The 16,371-nt window shown below is 54.0% G+C and overlaps 1 protein-coding gene across 2 annotated transcripts; it reads right to left on the bottom strand.

Moving 5' to 3' along the window:
• CORO6 (coronin 6) lies at positions 1-8,070 on the bottom strand. 2 transcript variants are annotated; one of them, XM_082443530.1, is made up of 12 exons: positions 7,839-8,070; positions 6,416-6,670; positions 4,840-4,962; positions 4,274-4,403; positions 3,996-4,177; positions 3,241-3,360; positions 2,740-2,859; positions 2,198-2,302; positions 1,964-2,109; positions 1,563-1,620; positions 1,234-1,464; positions 1-1,139 (listed from the first exon to the last, which is right to left on the bottom strand). In XM_082443530.1, exons 2-12 carry the CDS (start codon positions 6,611-6,613, stop codon positions 1,017-1,019), a joined length of 1,536 nt encoding a protein of 511 aa, XP_082299656.1. In that variant the 5' UTR covers positions 6,614-6,670; positions 7,839-8,070; the 3' UTR covers positions 1-1,016. The 2 variants fall into 2 exon arrangements, with proteins under 2 accessions (XP_082299656.1, XP_082299655.1); XM_082443529.1 differs by lacking the exon at positions 3,241-3,360 and having other exon boundaries at positions 7,839-8,068.
• Positions 8,071-16,371: the final 8,301 nt, after the last annotated feature.

Genomic DNA, 16,371 nt, shown 5'->3' on the forward strand with positions numbered 1-16,371 from the left:
GCTTTTCCTACCTGCCTTTACTGGGGAAGAACGCCCATCTGCGGGTTGAGGGTTCCTTCTGAACCTGCGTGGGGAGGGCTCTGAAGTAAGAGGATGTCTGGTGGGTCCTGAGCCGAGCGTTGCATTTGTCAGGGCCCCCAGGAGTCTGGTGGTGGCACTTACAGAGGCTGGGGCGTCTAGCATCCCCACCCATGCAGGAGGCACAGACTGAGCACTTGGTAAAATGTTTCATTCAGTACGTCTTGTTTTCCTCCTAGAGTCAAGGCCACAGCAGAGGGCTGGGGGCAGTGTGTGTGAGTGTGTGTGTGTGTGTGTGTGTGTGTGTCTGGGAGAGGGGAGGTGTGAACCTGCTTCCTCATGCCAGTTCTCTGGTTGGTTCTCCTGCGGGAGTGCCGCGAGGAAGCCGTCCTCTCCCCTGCAGATGGAGAGAAGGAAGAGAGCCCTCTGCCATAGACTGCTGGGTGTAGCCCGTGGGTCCGGCTGTACAGCCAACATTTGTGTATGTCCGTAGAACTGGGGTGACGCCCGTTCAGTTTACCACTCAGGGTGGTGGAGTCAAGTGAGCTGATTAGAGGGAGAAGCGTTGTAATTTTCCCCAGCCAGTCTGGGGAGACCCGTCGAATCGCTACCCCTTTGAGGTGAAGCCCAAGCTCCCCAACATCCCCAAGCATTGCGCTAATACTAAGCACTTTCCCTGCCCTGGGCGGGAAGGGAAACAAAGGGGACACTGCCTGCCGTGCAGCACCACTGTTGAGGCCCCCGTCACCCTGGGCCTTCCAAGGCCAGCTCCTGCTGAGTCCTGTACGAGGCACACAGCCCGGCAGGCGCCAGACGGACGCGAGTGTCCGCAGCGCTTCATTTGTCCAGGACTCCCGCGAGGGGCGGAGCTCCCTCCCCAGTCCCGGCCCAGGCCCAGAGAGGCGGGGTCCGGAGGACCCAAAGCCGGGGCGGCGCAGGAGTGCTTGCGCTCCGCCCCACTTTGCCCTCCCGGCTTGGAGCTTCCCCGGTGCACTGCGCTAGTCCGTGCCGTCCACCAGCTCGCACAGCATGTTCTCCAAAGACGTGATGCGCTGCTCCTGGGCCTGCACCTGCTCGCGCAGGGCCTTGATCTCCTCCAGCAGCGTCTCCAGGGTGTGCTGCTGTTGGACGCAGAGGACGGAAGAGGCGGCGTTGGGCGGCGGGCGGCAGGGGGATGTGAAGATTGGGCTTGGGTGGAGCAGGGCGGGACCTTACCGACAAGGGGGCGTCGCTGGCTGACTGGCTGCGGCGGGGGCCGGGGGGCGGGCGCACGTCCAGGATGTTGCGCTTGGTGACCCGCAGCTCGCGGTGCTTGGGGGGCATGTAACCGTCCCTCAACGAGATGAGCACGGGTTCGGCGTCCTGGCCGGATAGCCATTCATCCGCTTCTAGGGCGGGTTCGGGGCCCGGCGTATCTGGGTAAAGGTCGTCTTGGAACAGGTCTGACTGCAGGGGTAGGGGGACACGAGAACGAGCAGGGTGCCAGGCCTGCTCCGCTCCTTTCCGCCTCGGAGCCCTGCCCAACCCCTCTCCCGGCCACTCACCTTGCGGGGCACAGTCATGATGATGGGTTCACACTTTCTTTCGTGCAACTTGTAGAACCTATAAGGGAGCGGGGATCGGCACCCGCTCAGGCTCCCACTCCCTTAACTTTTGCCCGGGACCAAGGGGTTAGAGGCCAACACTTGCTGAGCGCCTACCACGCATTGCACTTTAAACACCCTCTGATGGGGTGTTTATCATCATTAAGAGATGAAGAAACTTAAGTTCAGAGAATGTCAAGCCTGTAGCGTTGGGGCTGGCACTGGAAACAAGCCCGTATGACACCCCCCACCCCCGAAAACCCACTATTTTCCAGAGACTACACTATTGAGGAAGCCCCCGTGTCTTCCCGGATGGGACGTGGGAACAGAGGCAGGTGAGCGGGAAGGGCAAGGCTGCTGACCGTGCAATCTCGCACTTGCTGACATCCAGTCCCCGCTTGGGCATGAACCCCATGCCCCTCTGCGGCTCCTTGCTGCTGAACGTGTTCAGGTAATGCACGAAAGGTGGCTCCTCGGTAATCTCAAAGTACCGAATGCTGCTGTCGCCCTGCAAAACCAGTCGGTTCGGAGATATGCTGGGCAGGCCCCCGATATCTCGGTCCAGCCCCCTCTTCTCCCCTCCCGGCCGCGAGCACCTTGCCACACAGGTAGACGATGCTGGAGTCGGGATCGTAGAAGGGCAGTAGGACCCCGTTGCTTGTGTCCATCTCCTGCAGTGCCACTGGCTCCTCGAAGTTGTTCTGCCCGAGCACAGGAGGCGTGACCAGCCCTGTCCCGCCCGCCGTGCCACTATGGATGCCCTGAAGCTCCTTTACGCTTCGTGCCCTCCCCAAAGCCCACGCATTCCCAAGGCAACTCTGGTGAAGAGAGCTGCAGACCCCACCCCTGGACACCACTCTCGGTCCCCCGCACCTATACCCCCTGCGCCGCCGCATGCAGTCACCGCAAACCACCCCCAGGGACTCGGCATCACCAGGCGGGGGCGCCAGCGTGGGCTTCTTCAGGCGACGCAGCAAAACTGGGCAGAGGGGTGGGTGTGAGGATGGCAGGCGCTGCAAAGAGGGCAGCAGCCTCCAGCCCTGTCCAGGTGGGCATGCCCTGCGGGTGGGGGGCGCCTGGCCCCTCTCCCGTGATGCCAGTCCCCGGGGCACACACCCCAAGCGTCCAGCTGCGTTACCGGGTCCCACAGGCCCAGCTCTCGCTGGCTCATGCGGGTGAAGCCCGTGGTGAAGATATGACCCTGGCGCGTGAAGATGGCCCGCATGGGCCTCATTCCCTCGTGGGCCGCAAACCTCTCCTGGGGGGAGGGGGAGACAGGGAGAGGCGTCACCCAGCTGCCTGCCCTGAGGAGCCTGGAGGGGCGGGCAACCAACTTGCTGACTTGGGTGTGGGGGGCGGAGACAAAAGGGGTCCTAAATATTCAGTTTCCTGGGGTCTCCTGGCTGGCCCCAGGCCTGGAGAGCGCGGGGCGCGTGCCTCTCTCTGCAGATTCTGAGCCCTTAAGCGCCGTCAGAGCAGGGGATGCCTGCGGGCTTCCCAGGGGAGCAGAGAGGCGCTTCCCAGACGGGAGCTCCCCGCTCCGCTTCAGCTATCTTGGGCGCGGGCCACGGTCTGGGAGAGCGCTCCCGGCTGACCCAGCGAAGGAGCGAGCGCGTGCGCCCGGCGCGGCCTGGCCTACCGGGTCCCAGAGCGCGAGTTGCCGCTCACTCATCCTGCTGAAGCCGGTGCTGAGTAGCTTCCCGTCTGCGGTGAAGACGGCCCGCAGCGGGCGGGCGCCCTCGTGAGGCCGGGCTCGCTCCTGCTCGCGGGGTTAGTGGGTTAGAGTGCCCGCCGCCCCACCCCGCTCCGCTCCCGCCGCGCTCGCCGCGCGCACTCCGCGCAGACGTGCACGTGCCCCGCGCATCCAGCGCCCCGCCTTAGGTTGAGGCTGGTGAGGCAGGTGCCGCCGCCCTCCCAGGACACCCAGCTGGGACAAACAACGCGCGAGGGTTGCCTCCAGTCCCCCGCCCAGCGGGTCAGCTAGGTTGGAAAGGGGCCTGCCCGCGAGCCAGTGTCAGGCTCAGGCGCCGGAAGATGGCGCTGGGTGCCGGCTGGGAGGAGAGGGGTCCGGGGGCGCAGTTTCGGTTCATGCAGGTCTGGTGGGAGGGTAGAGTTTGCAGCTTCTCCCCTCCTCAGTCACAAATCGAGCAGCCCTCCTCTGAGCTTCTGAGATGCAGGGGAGGGGAGGGAACAGGAGCGGGGCTGAGAATTGAGGGCTGGGGGCTTACTTAGGGCAGGGGCTGTGGTTGCAGACACGGCGGGGCAGGGCTGGTGTCTGGGGTTGAGGTGGAGGAGGTGAGAGCTGGGATGAGGGGCTCAGGGGGTTGTGGGTACAGAGGCCTGACAGCTGCTTCCTGGGGTAGGGGTTGGGACGTGGCTAGGCTAGGCACTCACCGCCACCACCTGGCCCTTGCGGGGGTCGATGATGCGCAGGGTCTTGTCCTTGCAGGTGGTGGCTAGCAGCCTCCCGTTGCTGTTCCAGCACACGCTGTGGATGACGTCCGGGTGTATGTCGTCTAGACTCAGAAGCACCTCCCCAGTGCCCACGTTCCAGATGATGATCACATTGTCACCACCTGCCCAGAATGGCCAGGCACCGTCACCTGGCCCTGCCTTTGCCACTCCCCACACCCCCCAATCTATGGTAGGGACCCCTCCCTAGGCCCCCAGACCTGCACTGAGCAGGACGTTCCGGGCAGTGGGGTGCCAGGAGAGGATGCCCACACGTTTGGAGTGGCCCTCGAGTGTGAGGATGGGTTCTGTAATGTTGCGCATAGGGGTATAGTCTGGAATCTGCCACACCTAGATAGAAGGAAAAGGCATAGGGTAGGTGGGATGAGGAGCCCACTTTGTCACTCTGCTCTTCCCTTACTTCCCCCACCCCCCTTCCCCAGGGTCAAGTGCAGGACAAGATGTGATGGTGCCCACATGGGGCAGAAGCAGCTGGGAGCCAGGAGGTGGCACTGTCAGCTTTCCAGAGACCTCCCTACTCATACGAGCAGGGAGACTTCAGAGCACTGCCCCCCTGCTCTTCAGGCCCCAAGGTAGCCATGGCTAAAATTAGTCATAAGCAGTTCATCCTGGGAGGGGGTGGGCATGTAGCTAAAAATAGCCTGGGAGCTGGACAGGGCAGGGCCCTGGAACTCAGCACCTCCCTCACCACCTTCCACAGCACAGGTGAGGCAGCCCTCCCTGCTTCCCCTGCCCAACAGCCCAGCAGCATCCACCTGGCTCCTACCATGATGGTGGTGTCATCTGAGGCACTGGCGATGACGTTGTCATTGTGTGGGCACCAGTCGATGTCCAGCACAGGGGCAGTGTGTCCAGTGACCAGTGGGTAGTTCTTATCCACTCGACCTGTCTGCAGGGGTCAGAGAGGGAGATGTGGGGCCACTGTCCTGTGTGTTTTCAGGGGGTGGGGAGTGGATCTGTTTACAGCTCAATTCTCTATTATCTGTTTTCTCTTTGCACAACCCACCTCCTTTCTGCTCTTCCAACCCCATCCGGCCTACTTCCTCTACTTCACAGAAGACAGAGTTGAAGTCATTTAATATCAAGGAATCAGACACAGAGAGGTAAGATAACTTAACCAAGGACACACAGCAAGATACTGGTAGAGCCAAGACTTGACTTCTTAGTCCAGTGCTCTTCTAAAAACATCTGCTTGGAGGAGACTGTTCTTGGGCCTGTTCCCCCAACTGAAATGTCTATGGGAAGCCCCTGGTGGAATAGGTCAAGGTAAGGTAAGATGCAATGCAGTGCTTGACAGCCCTTTCCTAGCCACAGTTGGCAGATCTCCCCCTTGTCAATGGCTTTACCTTGGAACCATAAGCAGCAGGCATTCCTTCTGCCTGCCATCTCCCAACCTGAGCTGGGGCCCATCTATTTTTAATCTTTATGGTATGTTTGTGGGGGCTCTGAGGCCTTTGCAGGGGCTGTCATCAACCCAGACCAGGCGGTAGGGGAGAGGGGTGGCTGTGTGGCATTGGAATGGCACTTGTACTGGGGGAGGAGGTGGCTCCAGCTGAAATTTGAGCCCAGGGGATGATGTCCTTGGATGGTGTCTGCATTGTCCTGGAGTGAGTCACTGGCTATTGCCAGGCCTCATCCTGACCTTGCCACCTGTGGGGCCTCCCCTAACAAGGTGTAGGAGCCGGAATCCAGGTCAAGGTCATGCCTTGGAGTGGCCATCCTGTGGGTAGAGATTGCTGAGGGGCTTGAGGCTACTCACTAAAGGTGTTGGTCATTGCCTGGCCCCCATCCCTGGAGTAGAGGGGGCTCTGGCCTTATATGTCATGTCCCCCGGCCCTTTGCTCTCATTCTACCTCACTGCAAGATCCAGAATGGGGGAGGTGGCCAAGAACTCTTTGGATAGAGCCTGACCCTGTCTTCAGTGTGCTGCTCCGGGGTGTGTTTTAATCCAAGGGTCACCCTGGGCTGCGTACAAAGATCCTGACACCAAAAACATAAGGGGTGTGGCATCAGGAGAGATAGGAACAGAATCTGGCCAGGTTCTGTCTCCACTGCTTCCCAGCTATCCATCACCCGCTCCTGGTCCCTGCTGGGAACAGGGTGCTGCATGGAGAAGGGATGGGCTGTGAGTAGGTGGGGGCCGATGTGATCCTGCTGTTCTAGGAGGGGTGACAGAGCCTCCCAATTGGTCCCTGAGTGATTGGGGAACAGGGAGCAGTCAGTCCACATAGACTGCCCTCCTGACTGAGGAATGGAACTAGGTGAGAACACAGGCTGCTATCAGGAGTCCCCAGGAGTCACAGACAGTGTCCTCCACCTGCTTCCTTCCCCTCATCCCTCACCTTGGCCAGAGGCAGCACGATGAAGGCACCTCCACCTCCAGCTTCCACAATAATGGCCAGGAATTTGGGGTTGACGGCACAGAAGGAGCTGTCCCATGTGACCTTGGACACACGGATGTCCTCGTAGGCCTGGTCAGCCTTTGCCGCCTGTCCAAACACATGGCGGAACTTGCTCTGCCGAACCACGCGCCGGCTCATAGCTGGGGGCAGAGATGGAGGATCTCGGTGCCCAAATTTTGGTCCTTAGTCCCGTAGCTGTGGGAGGGAGGGAGGAAGAGTTGGGGGAGTGGCAAGTGAGAAGGGTTATCTGACCAAGAGTCAGCTATAAATTAATATAGAGTCTGGTCCTAGAAGCAGGGAGTTTTCTTCAAGGTGATGTATGGGAAAGTTCTTTGCTTAGTTCGAGGGGCTAGGATTTGGGGCCTGACTTCTCCTTAGAGAGCCAGGCTTGGGGGACAGTGGAGCCTGACTGGGCCTGAAAGCTTCCTGGAAGTTGAAGTGGTTTTGGAAGGAGCCTCAATGCCAGGCTGCCCTCCCGCTGCCAGCCTTGGATGAGCATCTCTTCACGGAAGTGGTTTATCTCCCAGAGGCACCTCGTCCAGAATCAGAGGCTTTGGCTTAAGGCCATTTGTGGGGCTAGGACTGCAGCCCCTCAAGATCCTAAACTCAGCGTCTGTGGCATAGTTTAGGTGGATGGGGTTTTGCCTTTTTCTAAAAATTTGCCAAGGAGAAGTTCCTCCTGTTAGCTCACCTGAGTTCTTCCTGCTACTGTTTTCATCAGTTTCCTCCCATGCTGTTGGCGGGGGGGTGGGGTACGGGGGGACACAGTGTAAGGTGGATCTCTCCTCCTCCCACTTCTCTCTGCACTGGCTTCTCTAAGAGGCCCTCACCACTGTGTTCTGGCTTTTGCCGGCCATACTTCAGCCCCACTTCTCCTCTGGGTCCTCTCTCCTACTAAATTCTCTTGGGGGTGGGGTCCTCGACCCCCCTCCCCCCGGCTCAGAGCCAGATTATCAGGAGTGGAGTGGGGAGGGCGAGGTGCCTTTTCTCCCGCTTGGGGCTTGCGCTAAGCCCTTCCCCAGGGGACACACCGAGCTCTTCCAAAGCCCCAGCGACTGACTCCAGCCCCTCCCCAGCCCCGGGCATCCCTGTGCCCTTCAAGACGCTTCTGCGGCTCCCGGCCTGAGGCCCAGCCTCCCCGCACCCTTCTCCGGCCTCCTGCCCCGGCACTGCGTTCTTGCGAGACGAGGTGTCTGCGCCCTGCGGGCGGGCGGGCCGCTGTTCGGCCAAATATAGACACCAAGTCCGCCCCGCCCGGGACCGAATTTGGCGGCGGGTGGGGGGGAGGGGGAGCAGACTTCTGTCCCCTCCAGACACCCGCCCGCTTCACTGGCTGCGGTGGCGGCGGTGGGGGGGTGGGTACCTGGTCCTGAGCCGGCCGAGGGGCGCTCACGCTGCGACTTCTCTGCGGAGGGGGTTGGGGCTGCGCTGGGGACCAAGGGAGGCGTCAGGGCACCGGAACTGCCTCTCCGGGTGTCCGCGGCGTCTGGGGCCCGGGCGTTCGGCTGCGCGCTCCGGCCGCTGCCTGCGACTCTCGGGGCCGGGCGTCGCTGCAGTCCCAGCTGCCGCTGCCATCAACCTGCGGAGGCGGGCCTAGGGCAGGGGCGGGGTCACAGAGGCCCCGCCCTCTCCAGCGGCGGGAAAGTCGAGCGCTGCAGACTCTGCGCGGCCAGTCCGCGGGCCTTCGAGAAGCGTCAAAAGTAATGTTGCGTGTGTGCGCCGGATGTGCGCGCTCCTCCGCGCTCCGCGCCTAGCGGGTGGGCTGAGGAGGCCCAGGTTCCCGGACCCAGAGCTGGGCGCTGAGAGAGGGAGCCTACGAGGGGGCGCTCTCCCCTCAGAGCCGGCTGCCGAGCAAGATCAGATGCCTTCACGCTGCATTCCTGCTGCAATCACACTCCCAATTTAGACCATACCGGCGGGCCGGGGCTGTGGGACTGCACGTCCAGACACCCCTGAGTACAGGTCCCGGAAGATGCTCTGGGGGCCCTTGGATGAGGGCCTAGGCTGGCCCAGGGCAGCTGTGAGGGTACCCGACAGGGGCCTGTGAATGTTACTGTTATTAATAGCAATAGCGACCACTGTCACTGTACTAGGCACTTCACGCCGTTAGAGAGGATTCCACCGAACAGGGCACAAAGCAGCCTAAAAACCGGTGGTAGGGGTGTGGGAGAAAAAAAAATGGACACCAAGTTCAAGGGAAAGTGGCTGGCACGGGTCTTTTATTTTTTTTTAAATAAATTTATTATTTATTTTATTATTATTTTTGGCTACGTTGGGTCTTCGTTGGGTAGGCTTTCTCTAGTGGACGCGAGGCATGTGGGATCTTCCCAGTCCGGGGCTTAAACCCATGTCCCCTGCATTGGCAGGTGGATTCTTAACCACTGCACCACCAGGGAAGCCCTGGCCCAGGTCTTTTAGACACTCAGCCTGACTCCTAAAGTCTTGAGGGCCTTGTTTGAATTGGTGCCCGACTGTGTTCCAGGGAAGCCCCTGCCCCCTCCCACTCCCTTCAAGACCCGCGGATCTGAGTATTGACCAGGGTTAAGGAGGAGATAAAAAGAAACCTGATCAAAATGCAGCCAGTGAAGAACAACTAGTCCCTGTAGCTGCTGTCTTTCCAGTGCTCACCCACTGCCTGGATTTCTTCCTTTGGATCATAAGGCCCTGGAGAGAAGCAGGGGACCGGTTATTACTTCTCACTCTCCAGGACACACCTGGAAATCAATGGAACACAGCCTTCCAGAGGGTAAAGATTAGCACTGGGGGTAAAGGGAGGGAAGGTGGTGGGAACCTCAAAGGCCCTCACAAGGCTTGTTTCTCAGGAAGAGTCCAAGTATTCAGTGGCTTGTGGGGATCAGAACCAGAAACTGTTACAGGTGCCCCAGAAATAATTATGGCATTGGTGGGGGGGGGCATGAGGGTAGATGAGGAATCTCCCTTTTACCTGAAGATTCCAGGCACATGATTAGGAGGAAAAGACCTGAGTGACTCAGTAGCTCCTTAATAACAATAGCTAGACACTGTACTAAGGGCTTTACACATATTAATTCCATTCTGAAAATAGTCTTCTGAGATGGGTACTATTATTACCCCTATTTTACAGGTGAGGAAACTGAGGCACAAAAAGGTTAAATAGCTTTTGCATCACTCAGCTGGTAGGTAGTACAGCTGAGATTCTTACCCAAAAGGTCTGGTGTCTGTGTCCAGCTTTTCAGCACCATGCCTTTTTGTCTCTCCCTGAAGGCCACCTTATCTCACAAGTGCTGATATTGAGAGATATGCTTGTGGCACAGAGGAAAGGATGCCTATACTAATTACAAAACTGGAGTTTCAGCCGTTGCTCAGTCACCCTATTTTTTCAGCTCTTTGGGCTGTAAACTGAGAAGGGCTGGGTCAGGTGCTTTTCAACTCTGCACCACTTGTTGGCAGAGAAGGGATTTGACATGCTGTCTCCTACCCTGAAACGGCATTTTTTCTTCTCCCATCTCCTTTTCTCCTCTTTAAAGAGAGCAGGGTACTCCATTCTAGAGGTAAGGGTCTGGGACTAGGAAGCAGGAATCCTTTCTTTCCCTCCCTCCCTCCCTCCCTCCCTCCCTTCCTTCCTTCCTTCCTTCCGTCCATGTTTGGCTGTGTTGGGTCTTTGTTGCTGCACGTGTGTGGTGCGTGGGCTTCTCATTGCGGTGGCTTCTCTTGTTGCAGAGCACGGGCTCTAGGCATGCGGGCTTCAATAGTTGTGGCTCGCGGGCTCTAGAGTGCAGGCTCAGTAGTTGTGGCGCATGGGCTTAGTTGTTCCGCGGTATGTGGGATCTTCCCGGACCAGGGCTCAAACCCGTGTCCCCTGCATTGGCAGGTGGTTTCTTAACCACTGCGCCACCAGGGAAGCCCAGAAGCAGAAATCCTTCAATCCATTCTGCCTTCAGTTCCATCACCTGGGTGTGTGTGTGGGGGTTGCTCTCCAGGTACAAGAGCAGGAACTTACAGGTGTTGTTTAGAGCTGGCATGGCTCAGCCCTGCCCTCTAGGCTTCTTCTGGCTGCCAAGGCCTGGCAGAGCTGGGGGTAGGTGGAGCCAAGGCACAAAGAACCAATCAGTGGAAGAAGCTACTTGGACTTGGTGCTTTCCCTTGCTGTTATCCATTTGAACTGTTAATCTGAATGGCAATCCATAAAAGAAAGGCATAGACTTCATCTTTCATAAAGCCATTTTCTGGAAGAGGTGGCCTGGCAACTTAGACATGATTTGGTCCATTTGCTTTGGCTAGAAAGCCATGACTGATCAGGGTCAGGAACTCCAGGCACCCCTAGAATATTTTGTGAAATGACCTTGCCTTCACCATCGTGCACTCTGGCACTCCAGCCAGAGACCAGTGGTGTGCCCATCTCATTTGATATGGACGGTTCAGACTGAAGCAGGCTGACTTAATTTTAGTTCAAGGCAGTGTTTTCTCTGGAAACTGAGCTTTCCCTAGATAGTAGGGCTGCTTTATATGTGATGAATGGCACCACTAAATATCTCATGATGGCTCTGTGGAGGGGTGGGAGAAGTGGAGACCCCTCCCCCCCAGCCTGTTTTTGTTTGTTCGTTTTTGGTTTTGGCCATGCCTCAGGGCTTGCGGGATCTTAGTTCCCTGACCAGGGATTGAACCCCTGCCCTCGGCAGTGAAAGCACGGAGTCCTAACCACTGGACCGCCAGGGAATCCGCACCGCCCCCTCGCGCCCGTTTTAGGGAACTGCTCTTTGGCCCCATCTCTCTTCCTCTACCACTGACATCAAGTGCTTCTCTTCTCTTCTAATGATGGGAGAGGGTTAACTCTTTTACTTCTTTGCAAAGTCATGTCCTGTTTCTAGAAACCTTTCAGTGAGCTGAGGTGCCCTGTGCCGAAAGCTTGTGAACTCTATCTTGCTAATGTCCAGAGAAGTCACCTACCCAAGAAATCCAGTCTCTGCTGGGGCACGTCACGGCAGCTGTCCCAGAACACTTTGTACCACAGATGGCGGCGGAATTTTGGTCTCTTTGCTTATTCATTCTCCTAACATTCAGGTGGTGGCTTTGGCAAGAGCCTCTTTGACCAGGCAAGTTCCCAGCGTGGTCACTTGATTGGAGCCACACTGTCTGAAATAATCTTTAGTGATCTCATTTTCCATCCAGTCTTTAGTTTGTGAGAGGTAGAAAGTTATATTTTTTTCCCAGAGCTCAGCTCTCTCATAAGGGAGGGAGATCAATCAATGAGAATTGCATCATGTTTACCATCAGTGTTCTCTTCCAATCCCTCCACCTTCTCAGCAACCCCCTTTTGTTGCAGTTGATCAAGTACACGTTTCATCTTCAAAATAAAAATTTATTCAATCTGTAACAAGAACATTGAATCTGCACATTTGCGCACAAGTTCACATTTAAAAACAGCGGAGCACATCAGTAATAAAAAAACCTATGATACAAGTGGAACATCCCAACCACCAGGAAGATTAAGGAAGGAGATGAGACCACTCTTTATATTCTGCTTCAAATGCCTCAAAAAGGTCCCAGAGATTCCAGGGAGCACCTGCTTTAATAAAATGTGAGCATAAAAGTTTGGGGTGGCCTGGGGCAAAGGTAACAGTCAGTGGGAGAGTCTTTTGGACTTGTTTTCTACATTTAGAACAAGTCCTACAAAATTAAAGTAGAAAGAAAGAAAGAAAAGGCACCTTAAGCTATGCCAAGCAAACCAAATTCCAATAAAACATAAAAACCAAACAGTTCCCTGTGGATTTACTGATTGGGAAACATTTCAGGGCCAGTTACCCAGCTTCCAGACTGGGTCATCAGCTTGAGTTAAGCCCTGGGTATTAGCTCTCCATGTGTGCACAGGATGCTGCCACCAGTGTTGCTGCGAGGACACAGATGGCAGCACTAGTCATGCACCCCTTGGGACATCTTCAAGCCGATGAGGGATGATTCCAGTTTACAAATCCTGTCCCAGATCTCTGGGGCACTGAGAAAATGAGGCTGGTTCTCTTTTCATAGCAGGAGCCAGGCGCAGGCACCCTCCACTTCCAGGCCAGAAAAGTACAGAAGCACCTTGCAATAGCTCTCCATGGCATCAAGGGACCCCAAGCCCTGGAGAAGGGTTAGGAGTGTGCAGCTTCCTGCTTTGGTGGCAGGAGGCTTTTTCCTGATATAGCCGTCGGATGAGTCGCGGCAGCAAATACATTTATGCCTAATACATACCTTAATCTTTTAGTTTGGAAGGGAAAACAAATCCAAGATGTTTTTAAGTTGGATTGGTGCTGAAATAGCTAAAATTTCATCTCATCTACCATCAAAAAGCAAAACAAAATTAGACAAAAACGACACTAGCCATTCACCATTACAACCATCACTATAAGACACACCATCACTGAGGAAATTATGAATATTTCCATACAGAGTGTTGGATGGGAGCGCAAGACACAGACGGAAGTCAGCTCCAGGTTTTCCCCACTTACCCATGAGGGCTGACCATAAGGCTGACCTTGCTCAGTGTGAGGACTCACAGGATGGCCAGGGCTGGGTGCCTGGAGAAGGAGGAATCTGAGTGGCCATCAAGATGATGCACGTTTTAATATTCACAATGTAAACAAAATATCCACAAACAGTTCAAAAAAGCCAAAGAATGGCTTTATTTAAAAAATTTTAAATGCCCTTGAAAGAGACCCTTTTTGCATAATGCTTTCTTAAAAAAAAAAAAAAAAAAGAGAGAGAGAGAGAGAAACAATTCCCACAAAAACATCTTTACCAAACATGGCTAGATCACTTCAGAACTGAAATCCTCAGATGGACCAAATGAAGATTTCTGTGAGCTGCTATGTCTCAGAAGCTTCAGATCTATCCAAGAGCATCTGTCTGGGGCCCTTTAGCAGGAGGGGACCTCAGAGCCTGGGCTGTCATCCTCAGGCTGTCCTTGGGGCTCTTGGTAGTTCCCAAAATGAGAAAGAGGAAATACCAGTTGGGATAAAGGTACAGAACCAGGAAAATGCTAGATAAAGAGCCTGAAGAGGCTGAGATGTTAGGAATGATCCTAAACATTTGGAATCTGAAAGGCAACCAAAATGAGGAGAGATGAGTATTACTACACTACGGTACTGTGTATCTGCTATAGTACAAACTACTCCTAAGTGTTTCTAAAATCAAAAAAGGGGTTTTCTCTCCTTCCTACTGACCAGGTAACCATCCAGATTACAGCTCAAAATCTGTGTGCTCCTGGGGCTTTTACCCCATGCACCACAGTGTTACTTTTTACACACACACACACACACACACACACACACGTACACCCCTCTAGAATAATTTTGAGTCAGACTATGGTGGTTTTCAAAATAAAGAGGCACTGAGCGAGAGGTCCAAACTTTTCCTACTCATCTCTGTCAATCTACCAGACCTGCTGTTTTGGGTCTGGCTTTTCCATGAACAGGAAAGGGAAATAGGCCACCTGAGATTATCCGTTTGAAGAGAATAACGTTTAGAAAGTTCTTGATAGGCCATCATGTACTTCCCCTGGACAGTGCTCAGCTACATAAATAGCACAAGAACACTCAGTTTTGGGAGTCTGAGGGCTGGCAAAACCCTATGGCATGGTTGAATTACAGACCTTGTATAGAGAATGTTTATTTAGGCAGGTAAATTAAATGATAAGTATAATTATTAAAAAAAAAAAGGCAGAGCAAGACCTCCTCTACTCTTAAAAAAAAAAAAAAGTTTTGTTTTTCTTCACAGCGTTTGAGGTTCCCCCACTCCCAATCTTTGTTGTTCTTTAATGCAGTGAGAGTGAGCATTAAACACAGTGGCCGGGAGAAGAGAGAACAGTGCAATACTGTCGACCCTGTGTGTACTTCTTAATATGAGGGATGTCACCATCTCAAGGGATTAACTGAGTGGACACTACTCTTTTTTTTTTTTGTATCATTTTTAAAATTAATTAATTAATTTATTTATTTATTTTTGGCTGTGTTGGGTCTTCGTTTCTGTGCGAGGGCTTTCTCTAGTTGTGGCAAGCGGGGGCCACTCTTCATCGCAGTGCGGGGGCCTCTCACTATCACGGCCTCTCTTGTTGCGGAGCACAGGCTCCAGACGCGCAGGCTCAGTAGTTGTGGCTCACGGGCCTAGTTGCTCCGTGGCATGTGGGATCTTCCCAGACCAGGGCTCGAACCCGTGTCCCCTGCATTAGCAGGCAGATTCTCAACCACTGCGCCACCAGGGAAGCCCTGGACACTACTCTCTTAACCTCCATGCAAAGCCTCCTCTTCCCACCCCTGCCACAGTTTCCTGTCCTTTCGCCAACATATTGGTGATGGAACCGCCTCAACAAGAAAGGGCAGTTTAGATGGATGAGCCCTGGAAATTCATAACCCTGTCCTGCAAGCCTCCTCACACTGGAACGTGCCACCTAGTAAAACATTTTACAACACATTAAATATCCTGGAGTCACAAAGCTGTGTGGATGACACATTTGAACATTTAAGGAAACTATTTAGGGACAGCACAGGCACATATCATTACTACACCATAAAAACACTTAGAGCAGGAGGTTTCTGTCCAATCTGCCTCCTGGCAGTGATGTCAGACCCAACTACGGCCTCCACCCGGCAACTGGATTCACAGCTCCTCTTGAACACCTACGAGTGGCCTCAGTCCACCTTTGCTCTCTCCTTTGGGTCACCGTACCACCTGTCCTCATCGAACTCTGGCCTCTGACATCACCTTGACAGTCTGTGCATCTGTTTTTTCCTCTCAGTGCTGTGATGAACCCAAAACCTGAATCTTAGGTCTGTGCTCGGTCAACCTCTCAGCAATGTGGACAACCACCAAAGCAAACAGGAAGCAAATCTGCAAACCTCTTCAGTTTTGATGAGCTGCAGTGGGTGTTCCATTCCAAGCTAAATATGTTTTCTGTAAGAAGCTGAAACAGGCTTGTTTACGGCAGGTGCTCCTGTGTCACGGACCCTCCACAACAGCAGCAAAGCAACAGCATCCTAAACGCGGTCATTAAGGGTGCCTGCCCTTGGCCGAGGCCTCCCTGCAGCCCTTCAGCCTAATCCATTAGGAGCTTCCACCCTGGGCAGCAGTAACACTCACATATACTCCCTGGCTCTGGTTCAGCTAGTGGCAAACAACATTCTGGGATTTCAGTCTCAAAGAGAAATCAGCCTTCAGTCAAACTGTGATCTAATGGGAGCCTTTAGGGGTTTCTCTGAGGAGGAAGTTACTAACGCATAATTTGGGAGGAGCTGGTGATTAGAAGTCTCCATTTAAAAAAAACCACCATCAATATATGCTCTGCAGATTCCTACAAACACCCATCAGTCTTATTTCTGTGGTGTCCGTATGTTTTCCAGTTGCAGCTTTACTATTTCTTAAAATGGATAAATCAAAAAGACCCTACAACATACAACATTAACAACAAAACAATGTAAGAAAGTGACAACATTATGTACATAAGTACTGTGTATAAACTAGAGAAATGACAAATCTTCCAGGAAAAGGAAAAAAAAAACTTACGTCAAGTGTTAACAGTGATAATATTAAAAAGAAAACATTGCATTCAATGGAGGTTATACATATGTAATGTAACAATTCAAATACCTACAAAATTAAAAAAAATAGGCAGCACTGGGAGAAACAGCATGAGGGAGGAAAATAAATTGGAAAAAATATGGCCATTAAACTTAGAAGGCCCACAGAATTATTCAAGTAACGAAAGGGTTAAAACCCTACATATGTATTCATTTTACAAGAACACACTGACTTTTAATTGCTGTTTTTCAAACTTGTCCCTATTGTGTTTTAGTTGGGAGAATGCTGCAGGGCACATTTCCAGGGCATGGGGGGGTGGGGTAGGATGACCACCTGTGTGGAGCCCATCCACCTGGAAGATATTGGGC

Source organism: Balaenoptera physalus (genome assembly GCF_965194825.1).
Source record: "Balaenoptera physalus genome assembly, chromosome: 20".
Classification (NCBI taxonomy): domain Eukaryota; kingdom Metazoa; phylum Chordata; class Mammalia; order Artiodactyla; family Balaenopteridae; genus Balaenoptera; species Balaenoptera physalus.

What these genes read in the sequence shown, in the direction of transcription:
- CORO6 (XM_082443530.1), bottom strand. Translation starts at nt 6,613, where the DNA reads ATGAGCCGGCGCGTGGTTCGGCAGAGCAAGTTCCGCCATGTGTTTGGA. An exon ending in TCGTCTACCTGTGTGGCAAG is followed by an intron (nt 2,110 to 2,197) that starts GTGCTCGCGGCC and finishes CTGGTTTTGCAG; the next exon opens with GGCGACAGCAGCATTCGGTA. An exon ending in AGCAAGTGCGAGATTGCACG is followed by an intron (nt 1,621 to 1,963) that starts GTCAGCAGCCTT and finishes GCTCCCTTATAG; the next exon opens with GTTCTACAAGTTGCACGAAA.